The following is a 13,390-nucleotide window of genomic DNA, read 5'->3' on the forward strand; positions in this document are numbered from 1 at the left end:
ATTTCTAACTTTCGAAAATTCGAAGAATGGTGAAAGGATTGAAAGTGAGCGTGGATTTGAACCTGGACGCCGTCTCCAGCCCGGGCACGGTTTTGGGCACACGAGGGCCGCTTTATATTGAAATGCAAATATTTCGACATCTTTTGCGATCTGAAGCAAGTCCCTCTATCTTCCCCATTCTTCTCCACAAGCGTCTGAACATCACCCATATCTTCCCATATCTAACTGATCCGGGACAGCTGGCCAACGAACTGGCGAAGCAGATGATCTCGATCAAGCTGATTCAAGAAGGCGCCCTTGGGGATCAGATCCTTGCTCATTACGCTGCGAGCGCGCGCGACTTTCTCTTCCCAACACCACAGCTGTCGGACACTTATCCAGGAGTCCACCGCGAAGTCCTGATGAATCGGACCCAATTTTACACGGGACTTCTTGAACCAAAACTCGAATTTAGGTACAGTCGTATTCCTCGAATAAACCAACGCTCTAAAACCACCTTTCAGTACAAAAACGACCATCAAAGAAGTCACAGCGAGGCGAAAATTTGGAGGTACCGCGATAACCAACCGTGTCCGCAGCCCATCCCCTGTTCGTGGACGAGGAGCTTTCGAAATGTCGAAAAGCGACGATCGGTTAACTCGCACTGCTGCGAAGAATCTTCAACAGGCTGTTGAGGTGCTCCTTTCCCAAATATAGTCACAAGACTTTTTAGACGCAACAAAAATCGCAACGTTCCAGAAGCGCGGTCCGTAGATCTGATGATCCTCGTTTCATGAACACGACGATTTCCTTCCGTGCAAAATCTCCCGAAAGAAGGAGCGGGTTCATCATTTGACATATGTAATCCTAGACAATGTCAGACATAATTCCACAAACAAGTTTTCTTAACCGGCTGAAAGAGTAAAATCAGCTAAATCGTCGACGAAAAAACCACTGCCGTTCGTTGGTGCTAATGATAATCACAATCTAGGTATTCTGATAAGTTTATTTACAGAAGTAAGAAGAATACTTCACCTGGTGAAAGTCACCAAAAGAAGCAACAATCCTTAAGTTGGCAGCTGCAGCTGCCTTCTAGGGGATTTAGGGCCGGATATTTAAGCGCGTCAATTTATCCTATATCTTTAGCACGATATACCTCTACTTATTCGGAAACCAAAGCTCCTCCCACCAAGTCCAGGCAAACTATGGTAACTGAACTTGATTACACCGGAAATACGTACGAGAAGATCCGAGAAAGAATTTCAAGATTACTTGAATCACCCCGCGCACAAGAATTCAACAGACACGTGAGGATCGACTCGATATATTTTGTGTGAAAGTTTTTTTCAGGGTGAGCTCGATGCATCGCTTGTAAGACTGGAACGGAAAATTGCTGCAAATAAAGGACCGAGGGTAAATTTGGCTCAGGATTGCACCTGGTCTGAGGCAGAGTTCTTTAAGTTTGATACTGAGTATGGGTATTTGATGAAGTAGCTGAATAATTAAGCTTCCTAATGAAAAGAGAGTGTAGAAGGTCAATTTTTCTCAGCAAATAATGTGTCCTAATTACGAGCTAGCTCTTCTGTATCTATTCTATGAACTCGTTTTGAGGATGCCTCCAAATATCGCGGTGAAAGTCATCGACAAACTTTCGATGCAAGGTGCCAGCAATTGCTTTTTGGCTTTGATATTTACCCTCTATTTAGCCTCAAACACGTATACGATGGGATAGTTGAAGATTACGAAGCCTGACTCAAATCAACAGCGAGTTCAATCCTATTTGCTTACTGATCGGAAAACAGCATTTTCGCTCCTAACTTTTTTATTTAAATTTTGATTATTTTCATATGTAATAAAGTTTTATTTTTGCAAGCTACCCTCGTGATTACTTAATGGAAGACCATCTTTTGTAATCACAATTCTCAATCGGCATATGTTTGATAGCAGGTCAAGCTCTAGCAATTTGTCTGATTGTAAGCTTATATTCCACAGGTTCTCTTTGTTGCATGCATAATTTACTGTTATTATGGACAAAGAGAATAACGGAATCGGCAGCTTTTTCTTTCTTCTTCAGGGAAGAGTTTCGCATGCGTTCGAGTTTTACCTTGATTTTATTTCATTTCCCGTTATTAATTCATACGTTTGTCTCTCCCTCCTTTGAAAACCGATTTGATAGTTTACACGCTCAGACGTTTTTTAAATCATCAGTGGACCTGTTCTTTTGAAATCATTTTTGGAGAGAAAAAGAACCAAATTGGTTCTCTCGAAGAGAAACTCAACAAGTTCCTAGAAAATGCCATTCCATTAGGTTCGAAGAGCTGGAAGAATTCGACGACTCCAAACACCTTTGGTTTCAATTTCAATTGAAAGGTTTCTCTAGCGCAAAAATTGATGAAGTGTACTCGGTATTAAGATTCTTTGGGCTTAGGATAATTGCTTATCCGGATGATTTTTAATGTCCCTAAAGCGCAACGGGGAAAATAATGGTTATTTTATTTACGCTTCTCCATGAACTTGATCATTCAAAAAGTCAGCTAATGTAGCATGTATAATGACACAGCTGTAAAAAGGTGGAGTAAGCTCACGCTCAGGCCAAGATAATCCTTGATCTTTATCAATCCTAATGGTCTCCGATTCTCCGAGGATCCGAATCTTTTCTAAAAGTGCATCTTGAGCAGCTTTTTCAAAGACTATTTTCTAAGGTTCATTTATATTTGCGTTCCTCGGCATCCTCATTAAGGTTTGGTAAGAAAGAGAAAGGACCCTCTAAGTTACGAAGAACGAATGCAATTTTGATGACCAGAGTTGTTTTGAGGTTTTGGAGTAAGACAGCATATGCTGTAAGCGCCATTTATTGACAGGTTGAGTGACAAGATCTCGCCGATTTTTCTGGGTACGATTGTCTTATTCATCAATTAAATTTACCTGCTCAACTCAGAGCACGACTTCATTTCAATATTGTTAATTACCAGTTCAATTTTCTTTTCTCATTCGACTTTTTGAGACGAGCGGAGACGCGAAAGTCGAGGATGAGCTTGACGGAAAAGAATGGAGTGCTTCTGGCAAATTTGCTAAAGCATTTATCAATCAGTCAACGATTTTTCAAAGCTTTTTGATAGAGAACTAAAGTAAGATCCATCTCTTTCTCACTAATTTGAAGGTTTCAAATGGGTGCCTCCGATTCGGAAATCAGCCTGTATATGAAACTTTTAACAAAAATATATAAAGTTATCATTGGCAAAGAGAAATCTTGGAGTAGGGATATGCTTCAGTTTTTATGCAGAGATAAACTTCGTGGTTGCATTATTCAATTCGTTTTTCAAGGCAGTGTTTTGCCAGAAAATGGAATCACGTGAGTCTGAAAAGTAAAGCTGATAGTGAATGCTTTTAGATTTGGAGAAATTCTTGACTTCAACAATAAAACTGATCCGGAATCGCGTCTTTCAAACGGGGTAAAGAAAGATTAATCGTTGTTGATTTCTGACAACAAGGATGAAAACTGAACTTTTTTTAGACGATAAGCTGGCTTGAAAAGCAGTGCGACTGTACCATCTCTCCTTATGTCAATCGAATTCTGCCAACAATTTACTGCTTCCTCGTCTTCTTTGGATTAATCGCCAATGTCGTCGTTTTTTACCTTACAGTTCATCTTCGCAAACGCCATGTTGTTGATATTTATGTTCTGAATCTTTGTGTTGCCGGTAAATTCATAATCAAAGAATTGGCTTTAATATTTATAAGATGGTTTGCTGCTGCTGTCAACAATCCCGAATGACATCATGGAGAAATATGGGAATTTTCCTTTTCCTGATATTGGTTGTAAAATTGTTTCGTATGCGACGTTTATCTTCATGAATTGCACGCGATATTCCGTAGTGATACTTGCACTTGATCGATATATTGCTGTCGGGTATGTTCACACATAAGTTCTACATTAGTAAGACATCACTATTGTCACTTCTGCGTTAATTCAATCTTGAAATTTGTTACCTAGGTGGCCAATATCTGGGAGAAAATGCCGGACGCGAAAATTCGCGAATGTTTTATGCAGTGCCGTTTGGACGTTCGCGATCGTGAGCAGTATTTACTGTCTTAAATATCGAAAGAAAGACAAGGGCGAGTGCGTTTGGGATCTGTCGTCTCTGATGGAGGACCAGTAAGCTTATTAAATAATCATATTTAGTCATTATTTTAGAATCTCCCTATCCGTATTCTTCTATGCACGGATAACAATTATTTTCTATCTTCCTCAAACAATACTTATTCTCCTTTATATCGCGATCATCGTAACATTGTTGAGAAATCAGGAGGAGTTTCAAGAATTTATATAATCTTCGGATCAGTATCATCCTGAGAATCGTACGTTCCGTTTTTTTGCGTAATACTGGCACAACAGTATTCAACATTGACTGTCAGATTTCCTCCCGTTTCCACGGTTTTTTTTACGAATTAATTCCGTAAAATGGCTGAAAAAGCTTGTGTAATATTCAATAAGCAATGTTCAAAATTGATCTCAAGATTTAAAACTCAGAAACAAGCATCGACTCACGAAGCATAAAAAATCACAGACCAGCGTTGGAAGTAATGTTCCTAGCAGGAAAGGGCTTGTTTTCAAGATAAAGTCTGATCGGTCGAAATAAATATAAGCCACCAGACAAATTAACATATTGTCACTCAAATCGCGCACAACCAAAGTCATCCTTGCTGTTTTATCCTCGTCGCTGGCCTGTGGGATGCCGAATGCATTAAGTAATATCCTCCAAGCGCGCCAGATGTCCAAAGAAGAAGAGCTGACTCCGACGCTGTACAGAGTCTCTCTCACTACGAATATGCTTCTCTATCTTGGATCCGTGCTTAACCCGATTATATACACCTTTTTACGCCGGGAAATGCGGTATAAATCGTTACCGAAACAACGCTAGAATATATAATTGAGATCTTTGCTAATCCGTCGATTCGATAAATTCATGCGACGCATCGCAAACCTAGGTAAATAGTTCATTCTTCGAATCTATTCACTTTTAGAAATCTTAAATCGTTTCGGCGAGCTTTACGAAAATTCTATGGCAGCGACAATGGTGACAACCGTCGACGCCGAGGATAATGAAGATCGATTGAGGCGGCAGTCACAACCAAATGCAGTCAACCCGGAATGTACTTGTAGAAGAAATAATGTTAGACAATTTATATAATTTAATCTCAATGCTTATTTCAGCGGCGAGAAACGCTCGATATTCGCTCACCAATTGTTTATGGATCAGCACCAATTTCGCCGATCAAAATTGTTTCCAAATCTGGACGGAAGAAAAGCTGTAATCACTATTTTCCAGGTTTAGCAAGTCAATGCACAAGTAAGTTATTTCAGACGTGGTTGCCGGCACACTCCAACAACTTTGAGACTGCAGAATCTGCCAATAAATGCCAAGTGAACTGTATAATTTCATTTCAAAAATAAACCATCTCTAATTTTGATTTCTATTTATACAAAAGATAATTTGTTTAACAATTTGAAAGAAAAATTTTTATATTTTTGGAGGATCAAGTCTGATACTGTATCCATCAAAAGTAAGTCTCCCGAATCGGGAGTCCCGATGATCCCATTCAGCAATAACAGATTAGAGCAGGTACCTTTCGGTCCCCTCTTGATCAGCCACTTTTTGACAATTTTGTTTCTTTTGTCCAGAAAATCAGCTGAAGTAATGGACACTTTTCTGGAAGTTCGGGGCCCGAACTTCGGGCCGTGTCGTCCCGAATAGTTGTAATCAGGAGGCGTGAAGGTTCATGAAAAAGAAGTTGACAGCTCAGCATATGAGATTTTGTTGTAAAAAGGGTGCCTCTTGTTAAAAGTGCATACATAATGCAGCATATTATTCGCTTTTGATCGTCTTCATTTTAGCCGTTTTCTTTTGGGCACTCAAGGAAATGAAGTTTTAACTTTAGATTGCGCCGATTGCAACCTGCTCAGTGTCAAGAGAGTTTATTCTGCTGCTCATCTGCGCTTTATTTGAGATAAGGGAGCGGAAATTTAGACAACTTTAACTAAGAAGATTTCGTTGACGATCACTGGAAGTCGACAATGAATTCAGAGAATATCAAAATAGAAAAAGGACCATCGAAGCTTTTGAATTTGGAGAATCTTTTAATTCCGGCATCAAAAAACTTCAGCGGCAACTTTTTTGACACTCTTGGGTCGGGGTCGAAAATTTTGATGGCCCTAACGTCCGAGGCCTAACTTTGAGGGAAGCTTACTGTCTGGTCTGCCACCCAAACGAAAAGGATCATTCTTCACAATATATCGTCTCTGAGTTATTTTCATTATTTTCTCGAGTCGCGCAAATCCGCGCTCAGCTCCCCTAAACCGTGATCTTTGATACCTGATGGTCATAATACGGCTCATTCTTCACTTATCCTTTGAAAGGGAACCTCGCTTGAAGAGCTATAAAGATTTTGTCAATCACATCGAACTTCCATTAAAAAATAAATGATCATTTTTTAAGAGAACGTGTTTTAAACCGTTAATATTTTATTTGATAATTTTACAGTAATGTCAGTATCTAATAAGGTGGCCCCCTGGTATTTAAAGTTATTTAAAATAACTTATTCATGAATAATACAGGGGCGGCAAAGTTTTAAAGAAGAAATATCGGTCTTATTATAATCCCTTTAATTGATCAGAATAAAATATATTTTTTAAGGAAACTTGGTGATTAAAATTTTGCAAAACTAGCTGTTTTATTTCAACCTTGACCGTGACGATAAGCCCAATAAGGGTAATGTAGCGTAATACTATGCCCGGACAGCGTTATAAAAAGTGCGGTGAGCAGAATCAGTTCTGTCCACGGCTGTCCTCGAGCGCTGATACTACCTAAGTAGCAATTGTTCCTTTTTACTAAATCAATATCAATATCATTCGTTCTTCCACTAAGAGAAACACCAAAAAGAAAAAAAGTAAATCATGAAGGAACTGTATCTGAGGCATCTAGCCTCTATAATCGACCTCAATGAAAGAGACATGCTCACATTCGAACCCTGCAGCAAAACAAACAATTCTGAAGATCTCGAATGCAAAATATTCATCAATCACGCCGGCCAGAATATGCCGGCAAACGGGATCAGGTGAGGTTGAACTTTGACGGAATAAAGTATCATAAGGAAACTTTATCTTATCAGCGTCGAAAGGGGGAGAACTTGATCTTGCGTCAAAGGTTAATTTTGACTTTCCGGCCTTAATCGTCAATGATATCTCTTTTGGAAAATAAGTGGAAATATAATATATTGAATTGCTTTTGAACCTTCGAGAAATTGTTACCACGGGGTCCAATAAATTTATGAATAACTTTCAATTGTATTACAACATCAAATTCTTCTTTGAAACAAGATCTGAAAAAAACGGTGATGGAATTGATTTTAGAGAGCTTATTAATCGGTATAAATTCAGCTACAGCGACGTAAAAGAATATCTGCACGAGAATACGAACAGCAATTACGAGCAAAAAGTAACAATCCTGAATAAACCAGGAAATTGAATATTATATATTTAGAACTCTGGCTTCCAAGATTGGCTTGAAAGAAGTTGCTTTTGCGAATCTTCTCCAGAAAATATCTTTTTGCGCTGGTACATTACCCGGGCCCTCCCTTCTGTCTACGTTATCTTGGTTATTTTAGGACTTATTGCAAACTTAGTAGGTAATCAAAGTCAAGTAGCAAATGGGGACTTATTCATGATCCACTTTAGTTTTCCAATTAACATATCAACTTCGCCAACGTCATGTCGTTGACGTTTACGTCATAAGCCTGGCAGCTGCTGGTCAGTATTAAACCAAGCTCAGCTTCAGTACATTCATTCTCGTAGATGGACTGCTGCTGGTTTCCGTGATTCCAAGCATCGTAGAACAGTATTACAATATGACATTTCCCTTCGGCGTCCTCGGCTGCAAACTGACCTCGTTCTTTACCTACATCTGCATGATTTGCACGCGATTCTCGATTGTCATTCTCGCCTTAGATCGATTCATCGCCGTCAGGTTAGCAGATTTTATGTCTGAATAAAGCAGACCTAGTGCTCTGAATCAAGGATAACAGTGAGCATCCTTTACTGTATTTTTTAGATGGCCAATGAGTGGGAGAAACTATCGTTCTGTGAAATTTGGAGTTTACTTATGCATTGGAGTTTGGATTTTCTCAGTCACTCTTAGGATCGAGCATGAGAAAATAACAGCAAATAAAATGATTTTGGAGCTTCTTGTACAAGCTTGATTCAGTATATTTGCATTATTGGATCGAAATCTTTCAAAGCAAGACGATAATATTTTCAACAAAAACGGGACTTCCTGTGTTTGGGACTTGGAGAACTGGAGAAAGAAGACCCCTCATGCATACACGTATTACCTTCATTTTTTCCGGAAACTTTTATATTTTTTTAGAATATTCTTCATCGCCCGGACAGCCATCACTTTTTACATTCCTGGCGCTTTATTAATCCTGTTCTACTTGCTTATTGTTTTGACATTGGTGCAAAACCAGGAACCGGCGGAAAATGGCGTTTCCAGCTTGAAAATTCTCAAACGGAAAATTTGGAGGCAAGGTCATAAATAATTTTGAGCTCGTGAGCAGTGGGCCAGTTCAATCCGTCACCCGTCGAAAAATATTAAAAGATCAGTCATGGAATTACCACGACAGTTTTAACCTTTTTTTTACATGAGTAATTTAAAGTCATTTTCGGTCTCTCTAACTTCCGTGAATCTGGAAAGCGTATCAGTTTTTGCCCCGGTAGAAAGCATCGAATTGCAAAGCATAAACGAAACATGGCTAACTCGCTGATGAGTACCACCTCGCGGAAAGTGGAGAACAATATTCTCTCGCTGAAGTCGAGGTACTTTCCCAAGTCGCTCAACTCGAAAGCAATTTCATGACCTTTTTCAAGGACTACGAAAGTTATTCTAGCTGTCTTATCGTCGGCGATTTTATGTGGCACGCCAAATGCAATTATTAATATTATTCTTGCCAGTAAATTCGCGCAGGTGAGATCTCAGAAAACATTGGCCCAAATCAAAGAAAAATCCTAAAATAATCTTCAGCAAAAGTCATATGGAAGAGCTTTACAAGCCGGCTCTTTCACGACCAATGCGGTGCTTTACCTTGGTTCAGTCAAGAGTTTGATATTTAGTAATTGATATATTTTAACTTCTATAATTTGACAGTCAGCTTGTTTACAATTTAAGGAGCTTTATAAAGAAATTAAAAACAGAACAATTAAGAGCAATTCAAGACTTCAAAAGCTTTGAATTTAAACTTTGAAGTTAAACTCAACTAAGTTCTGAATCCAATTATCTACACGTTTCTTCGGAGTGAGATGAGGGTTCTCTTGATCCGAAATATGCTCAAATTCAGCAGTAGATATCCAGGGAGGCATAGAAATATCATCAGATCTAAACTCTATTTTTTCATTGAGCTAAATATTATGCGCTTTGAAGTGAAGAGATTAAGGCTGAGTGCGATTGAAGGAGAGGAGGAAGATATACGAAGATGTTCAGGTTTAAAATGAAGACTGTCATGTGAAATTATCTTTGTGAATAAACGGAAACCCGCTTCAATATTCTTGAATTCAAGAATAAAATCAATTAGTGAATCATCAAAACCCTCACAGCATCGTCTGGAACTTTAATTTCGAATCGAACTTATGACCAGATAATCATTTTGGCGAAAAAATAATGGGGGTAATTTCAAACCGTCAACTTGTTTACGGTACTAATATGCGGTTATTGTCTTTTTAGCACAACCAAGCCGTAGAAGCTTTTCCGTAAACCGAAGATTAACGACATCCACAGTAGTTTCTCGAGGCTACACAATTTCTCCTGCGATCAGAAACTCAAGATTCATACCAGATGTAGTTGCTGAGACGATGGCCTGAGCAAATCATGTCCAAAATTATCCCTTTTTCTGTCAAAAACAAAGACTAAAACAAAAAGCTTCGTTTTGTTCTAGATGCGAGATTTAGACGCAAATTTATTTTTAACTGATTTAGAAGCTAAGAAACAGAGAAATTCAGTAAGATGATCGGCCGTATGTCCGAAATGATGACCCGTATTTCGGTGATGCCGATTTTTGGGAACAAAAATCAAGTAAAGACAAGAGAAAAGGTAAAAAGTACAAATTGAAAATATTAAAAAAAGGAATTTTCAAGGAACTTGAAGATGAAAAGAATCTCTCGAAACGAGCTTTGATGGAAATTCAATTCCAGTTGGACGATCTTTATCGTCAACGCGATTCTTCTGATGTCAATATGGCAAACTTGGTGTACAAAATCGGCCTTGAAGCTGTTTTGGGAGGCCCTGTCGTGATTAAATTCGCGGTCAACGAGTTTTTCGACATTCTCATCCGCTCTGTCGAAGAATGGCAGGATGTAAGTTCTCCATCCTTAATCCTTCAACTTGTAAACGAACTTTTAAGGATGTTATGCTACAGTTAAATGCGTTGAAGACAATATCAGCTCTCTGCTCAAACAACAAAGAAGCCCAAGATACTTTTCTGACTAGCCAATTTGAAGAGACGCTCATCAACTTGATCGAAAGTGGCGGCAAAGCCAAAGAAAAAGTGATTCAACTTTGGGCATGTCACTGTCTTCGGGTGCTGCTCGTTGGAAATGCTAATGGAATGATTTTAAACTTGATTTTTTTAAATTATTAAATTTTAATGCTACGAAATCGCAGTAGCTTCGGATCACATTTTCAGCTTGTCTCTGATGAGCGTGAATAGTCGCCGGCTAGTGGAATAGCTTTAGATTATCCAAATAACAGATTCTGCGGACTAGACAAAGTCTACGACAAAATTAAGGAAGGAATAATGAAAGGGAATATTTTAATAAAAGCACACTCGTGATGACTTGCTTAAATTTAAGAAATTGAGGAAACTGAATTATAATAGTGTTAAAAATCTGAATAAAAGCTATTCAAATTGTGATGAAGCTTCACGAATCCGGTGCTTACAACATGAAGGAAATCTTGGAAGATGTCGGCGATTTATCATGGGATTGTCTAGGGATTCTTTTGTTTTTTCTACTTACGTAAAAAAGAAAATTATAATCAAGACATTCTTTTACGTTTTCCAATCAAAGAGGAAGATCTAAGCGAAAAAGGAAAGCACATATTCCGCCTGGAGAATCCCTCCTTAGCTTCAACGACAACGAGGCTGACGTTATTCTCACTATTCTTGCGATCAAGCCCGCTTAAAATTCATTATTTATTTCCTGCCATTTTAATAAAACACTATACTCGAATCAATAAAAATCGTCTGTACCTTTTTAGACTTCCGCTTTGTAAAAAATGGATACGAGAAGGTACGATCTCATTGAGCAATTCCTTGAGAACCCGAAAAGATGGGCAAAAGAATACTCTGTGCAGGCTCATAAAGGTAGGGTTGTAACTGTGAGTAAGTGTAAACGACAGAAAGCGTCATATTTTAACAGAAACTGGATTGACGTTGAAGTTCAAGCTTGTCAAAACCGTTCAAAATAGAACTTGAGAAAGTGCCTTTTCTCGGTCATGGACTTGTCATTCAACTTGATTACAGGGAAAACGTTTTTGTGGGAGCACAAATGAACGGTCTAGATTCAAATGAATGTCATAATTTATTATCTAGGCCATTTTTTACGAGAAAAAGGCGGCACAACTCTGACCTAGATCATAAATATCCGTCCGAATACGCAGAAAGTGCCTCGATAAGTCAGACCATTTAGAGAGACGTTTTTGATTTTACTACGAGAGGCGGTTTGATCTCTTTTTTGATCTTCAGAGGTACGAGTTTTGTTCAATGGATTTGCTACCACCGAGCAAAAAAATCTTGCTCTTCTTTTACGATATGAAATATGAGCGAGAGTGGCAGTGACACAGAATCTATCCCGTTTTTAGATATTTTGAAGAGCGACATGACTTGTTGGGAAAAAAGCACAAGAGTAGTCGGGAAACTGCTTCATTCTCATGCTTTTCAGGTACGTTTAAGCTATATAAAGGACCGAAAATAGCCGCAGATCCTTCAGTCTTTCCACCAGAGAAGAAAAATTAAAGCGAAATTCAGGCGATAATATTGTTCCTGGTCTTAGTAGACTGCGCCGTCATCGCATGTGAAATCGTTTTTGATGAAAAGGTCAAAACGCACTACGATTACTGCTCGCCCAATGCAACTACTTGCCAAGACGAAATAGACTCAAAACAGACAAAGAAGTGGAAGAATATCTACATGAGTCTGTACTATACTAGTCTTGCTTGTAAGAACTAAAATCGAGAATTCGAATTAATGATAATTTAGTGCTTTCTATTTTCGTCGTTGAAGTTATCTTGAAAATCGTTTTTACTGCGAAGAAATTTCTAAAGAGTTGGATTCACATTTTCGATGCTTTAATTGTCATCACTTCTTGGGTTTTGATGCTCGTTATGCTTGACAAGGAAGGAGTCTTAATTGAATTAAAGATTCTTCAAGTTTCATTTTCATAACATAAGAACAAGTCGGGATTCCTGTAAGGATGTCAAAAATGGAATGATTGCTGAATTCCTGATCGCCTTCCGTGTAATTCGTCTTGTTCACGGAATGAAAGAAGCCATCGAAGAAGGGAACGAGATCGTCCATGAAAAACTTCATGAAGAACTTCACGGTTGAGAAAATATTTGAGATAAAAAGTTACTTTCATTTAGCACTGAAACACGAGAATCGCGAGCTAAAGGCGCAATTAGCAGCTGTGACGGATAAATAAACTGTTCTGGTTCTACAGACTGCATGACAAATAAATTAAGTAAAGTTAATTCAGAACTTTTTTCAGATCATTACAGGCCTATATCACCATGTTTCTGGTCGACAGTTTCCACCCTGTTCTATCGCTTCTCTGGCGCTTGAGAATAGCTCGTGTGCGCCATCACCTGTAGTATAAAATAACGAAATCTTTTTACCGGAGATATCACACGAAAAAGAGCAATCGCTTATCTATACCACAAAAAAAAACTATCAAAATGGCCTCGATCATGCATTTACTATTTTTCCTATCGCAGCTATCCTGCCTCGTTCTAGCGGATAAAGCAGCAATCAACAGATATGCTAACAACATTTACTACCACAATAGATATACAGTAGCTCCCGCAGTTGAAAGCCCGGCGCACACGAAACGAACTGGAATCAACCCGAAACTTATCCCCCCGGAAGTTTGCGATGGGCCAAAGAAACATGAGAAAACTGACTTATCTCAGAAGAATGGGCTTTACGAACTGAATTATGAACTACCTACTGATTTATCATTTCTTTTTCTACTTTACTTTTACCAAAAGACAACCAACGAATGCCCAACAAAATCATTTCTGTGACACAAATTTCGATAAATATATTTAACCAAAAAAATTTACAGCATGGTATGAAATTCATGTTATAT

General features: G+C 38.5%; 4 protein-coding genes and 2 long non-coding RNA genes across 9 annotated transcripts; all 6 read left to right on the forward strand.

The window, feature by feature from the left end:
• Positions 1-1,855, forward strand: LOC145697272 (spermatogenesis associated 6-like protein). 3 transcript variants are annotated; one of them, XM_081774456.1, is made up of 7 exons: positions 1-454; positions 504-669; positions 713-970; positions 1,126-1,286; positions 1,330-1,425; positions 1,591-1,640; positions 1,686-1,855. In XM_081774456.1, the coding sequence occupies exons 1-3, from the start codon at positions 27-29 to the stop codon at positions 833-835; spliced, it is 717 nt and encodes a 238-aa protein (XP_081630582.1). In that variant the 5' UTR covers positions 1-26; the 3' UTR covers positions 836-970; positions 1,126-1,286; positions 1,330-1,425; positions 1,591-1,640; positions 1,686-1,855. The 3 variants fall into 3 exon arrangements, with proteins under 3 accessions (XP_081630582.1, XP_081630580.1, XP_081630581.1); XM_081774454.1 differs by having other exon boundaries at positions 2-454; positions 504-675; XM_081774455.1 differs by lacking the exon at positions 1,591-1,640 and having other exon boundaries at positions 2-454; positions 504-675; positions 1,330-1,392.
• Positions 1,856-6,039: 4,184 nt separating this feature from the next.
• LOC145698313 (C3a anaphylatoxin chemotactic receptor-like) lies at positions 6,040-8,235 on the forward strand. Its single transcript, XM_081775514.1, has 7 exons — positions 6,040-6,168; positions 6,988-7,095; positions 7,418-7,475; positions 7,521-7,665; positions 7,715-7,786; positions 7,832-8,003; positions 8,088-8,235. Exons 1-7 carry the CDS (start codon positions 6,056-6,058, stop codon positions 8,233-8,235), a joined length of 816 nt encoding a protein of 271 aa, XP_081631640.1. The 5' UTR covers positions 6,040-6,055.
• A 463-nt stretch (positions 8,236-8,698) lies between these two features.
• Positions 8,699-9,152, forward strand: LOC145698315 (uncharacterized). Its single transcript, XR_014133918.1, has 3 exons — positions 8,699-8,851; positions 8,903-8,999; positions 9,057-9,152. It is a non-coding gene; the product is annotated as an uncharacterized LOC145698315 (long non-coding RNA).
• An 850-nt stretch (positions 9,153-10,002) lies between these two features.
• On the forward strand, positions 10,003-10,749 carry LOC145699477 (uncharacterized). Its single transcript, XM_081776751.1, has 3 exons — positions 10,003-10,118; positions 10,163-10,381; positions 10,429-10,749. Exons 1-3 carry the CDS (start codon positions 10,032-10,034, stop codon positions 10,663-10,665), a joined length of 543 nt encoding a protein of 180 aa, XP_081632877.1. The 5' UTR covers positions 10,003-10,031; the 3' UTR covers positions 10,666-10,749.
• A 510-nt stretch (positions 10,750-11,259) lies between these two features.
• Positions 11,260-12,493, forward strand: LOC145699536 (voltage-gated hydrogen channel 1-like). Of its 2 annotated transcripts, none has more exons than XM_081776805.1 (4): positions 11,260-11,388; positions 11,886-11,965; positions 12,052-12,241; positions 12,283-12,493. In XM_081776805.1, exons 1-4 carry the CDS (start codon positions 11,301-11,303, stop codon positions 12,465-12,467), a joined length of 543 nt encoding a protein of 180 aa, XP_081632931.1. In that variant the 5' UTR covers positions 11,260-11,300; the 3' UTR covers positions 12,468-12,493. The 2 variants fall into 2 exon arrangements, with proteins under 2 accessions (XP_081632931.1, XP_081632932.1); XM_081776806.1 differs by lacking the exon at positions 11,260-11,388 and adding an exon at positions 11,681-11,771.
• Positions 12,494-12,497: 4 nt separating this feature from the next.
• LOC145699537 (uncharacterized) lies at positions 12,498-12,753 on the forward strand. The gene is made up of 2 exons (XR_014134040.1): positions 12,498-12,625; positions 12,666-12,753. It is a non-coding gene; the product is annotated as an uncharacterized LOC145699537 (long non-coding RNA).
• The last annotated feature ends 637 nt before the right edge of the window (positions 12,754-13,390 follow it).

Source organism: Oikopleura dioica, chromosome 2 (genome assembly GCF_907165135.1).
Source record: "Oikopleura dioica chromosome 2, OKI2018_I68_1.0, whole genome shotgun sequence".
Taxonomy (NCBI): domain Eukaryota; kingdom Metazoa; phylum Chordata; class Appendicularia; order Copelata; family Oikopleuridae; genus Oikopleura; species Oikopleura dioica.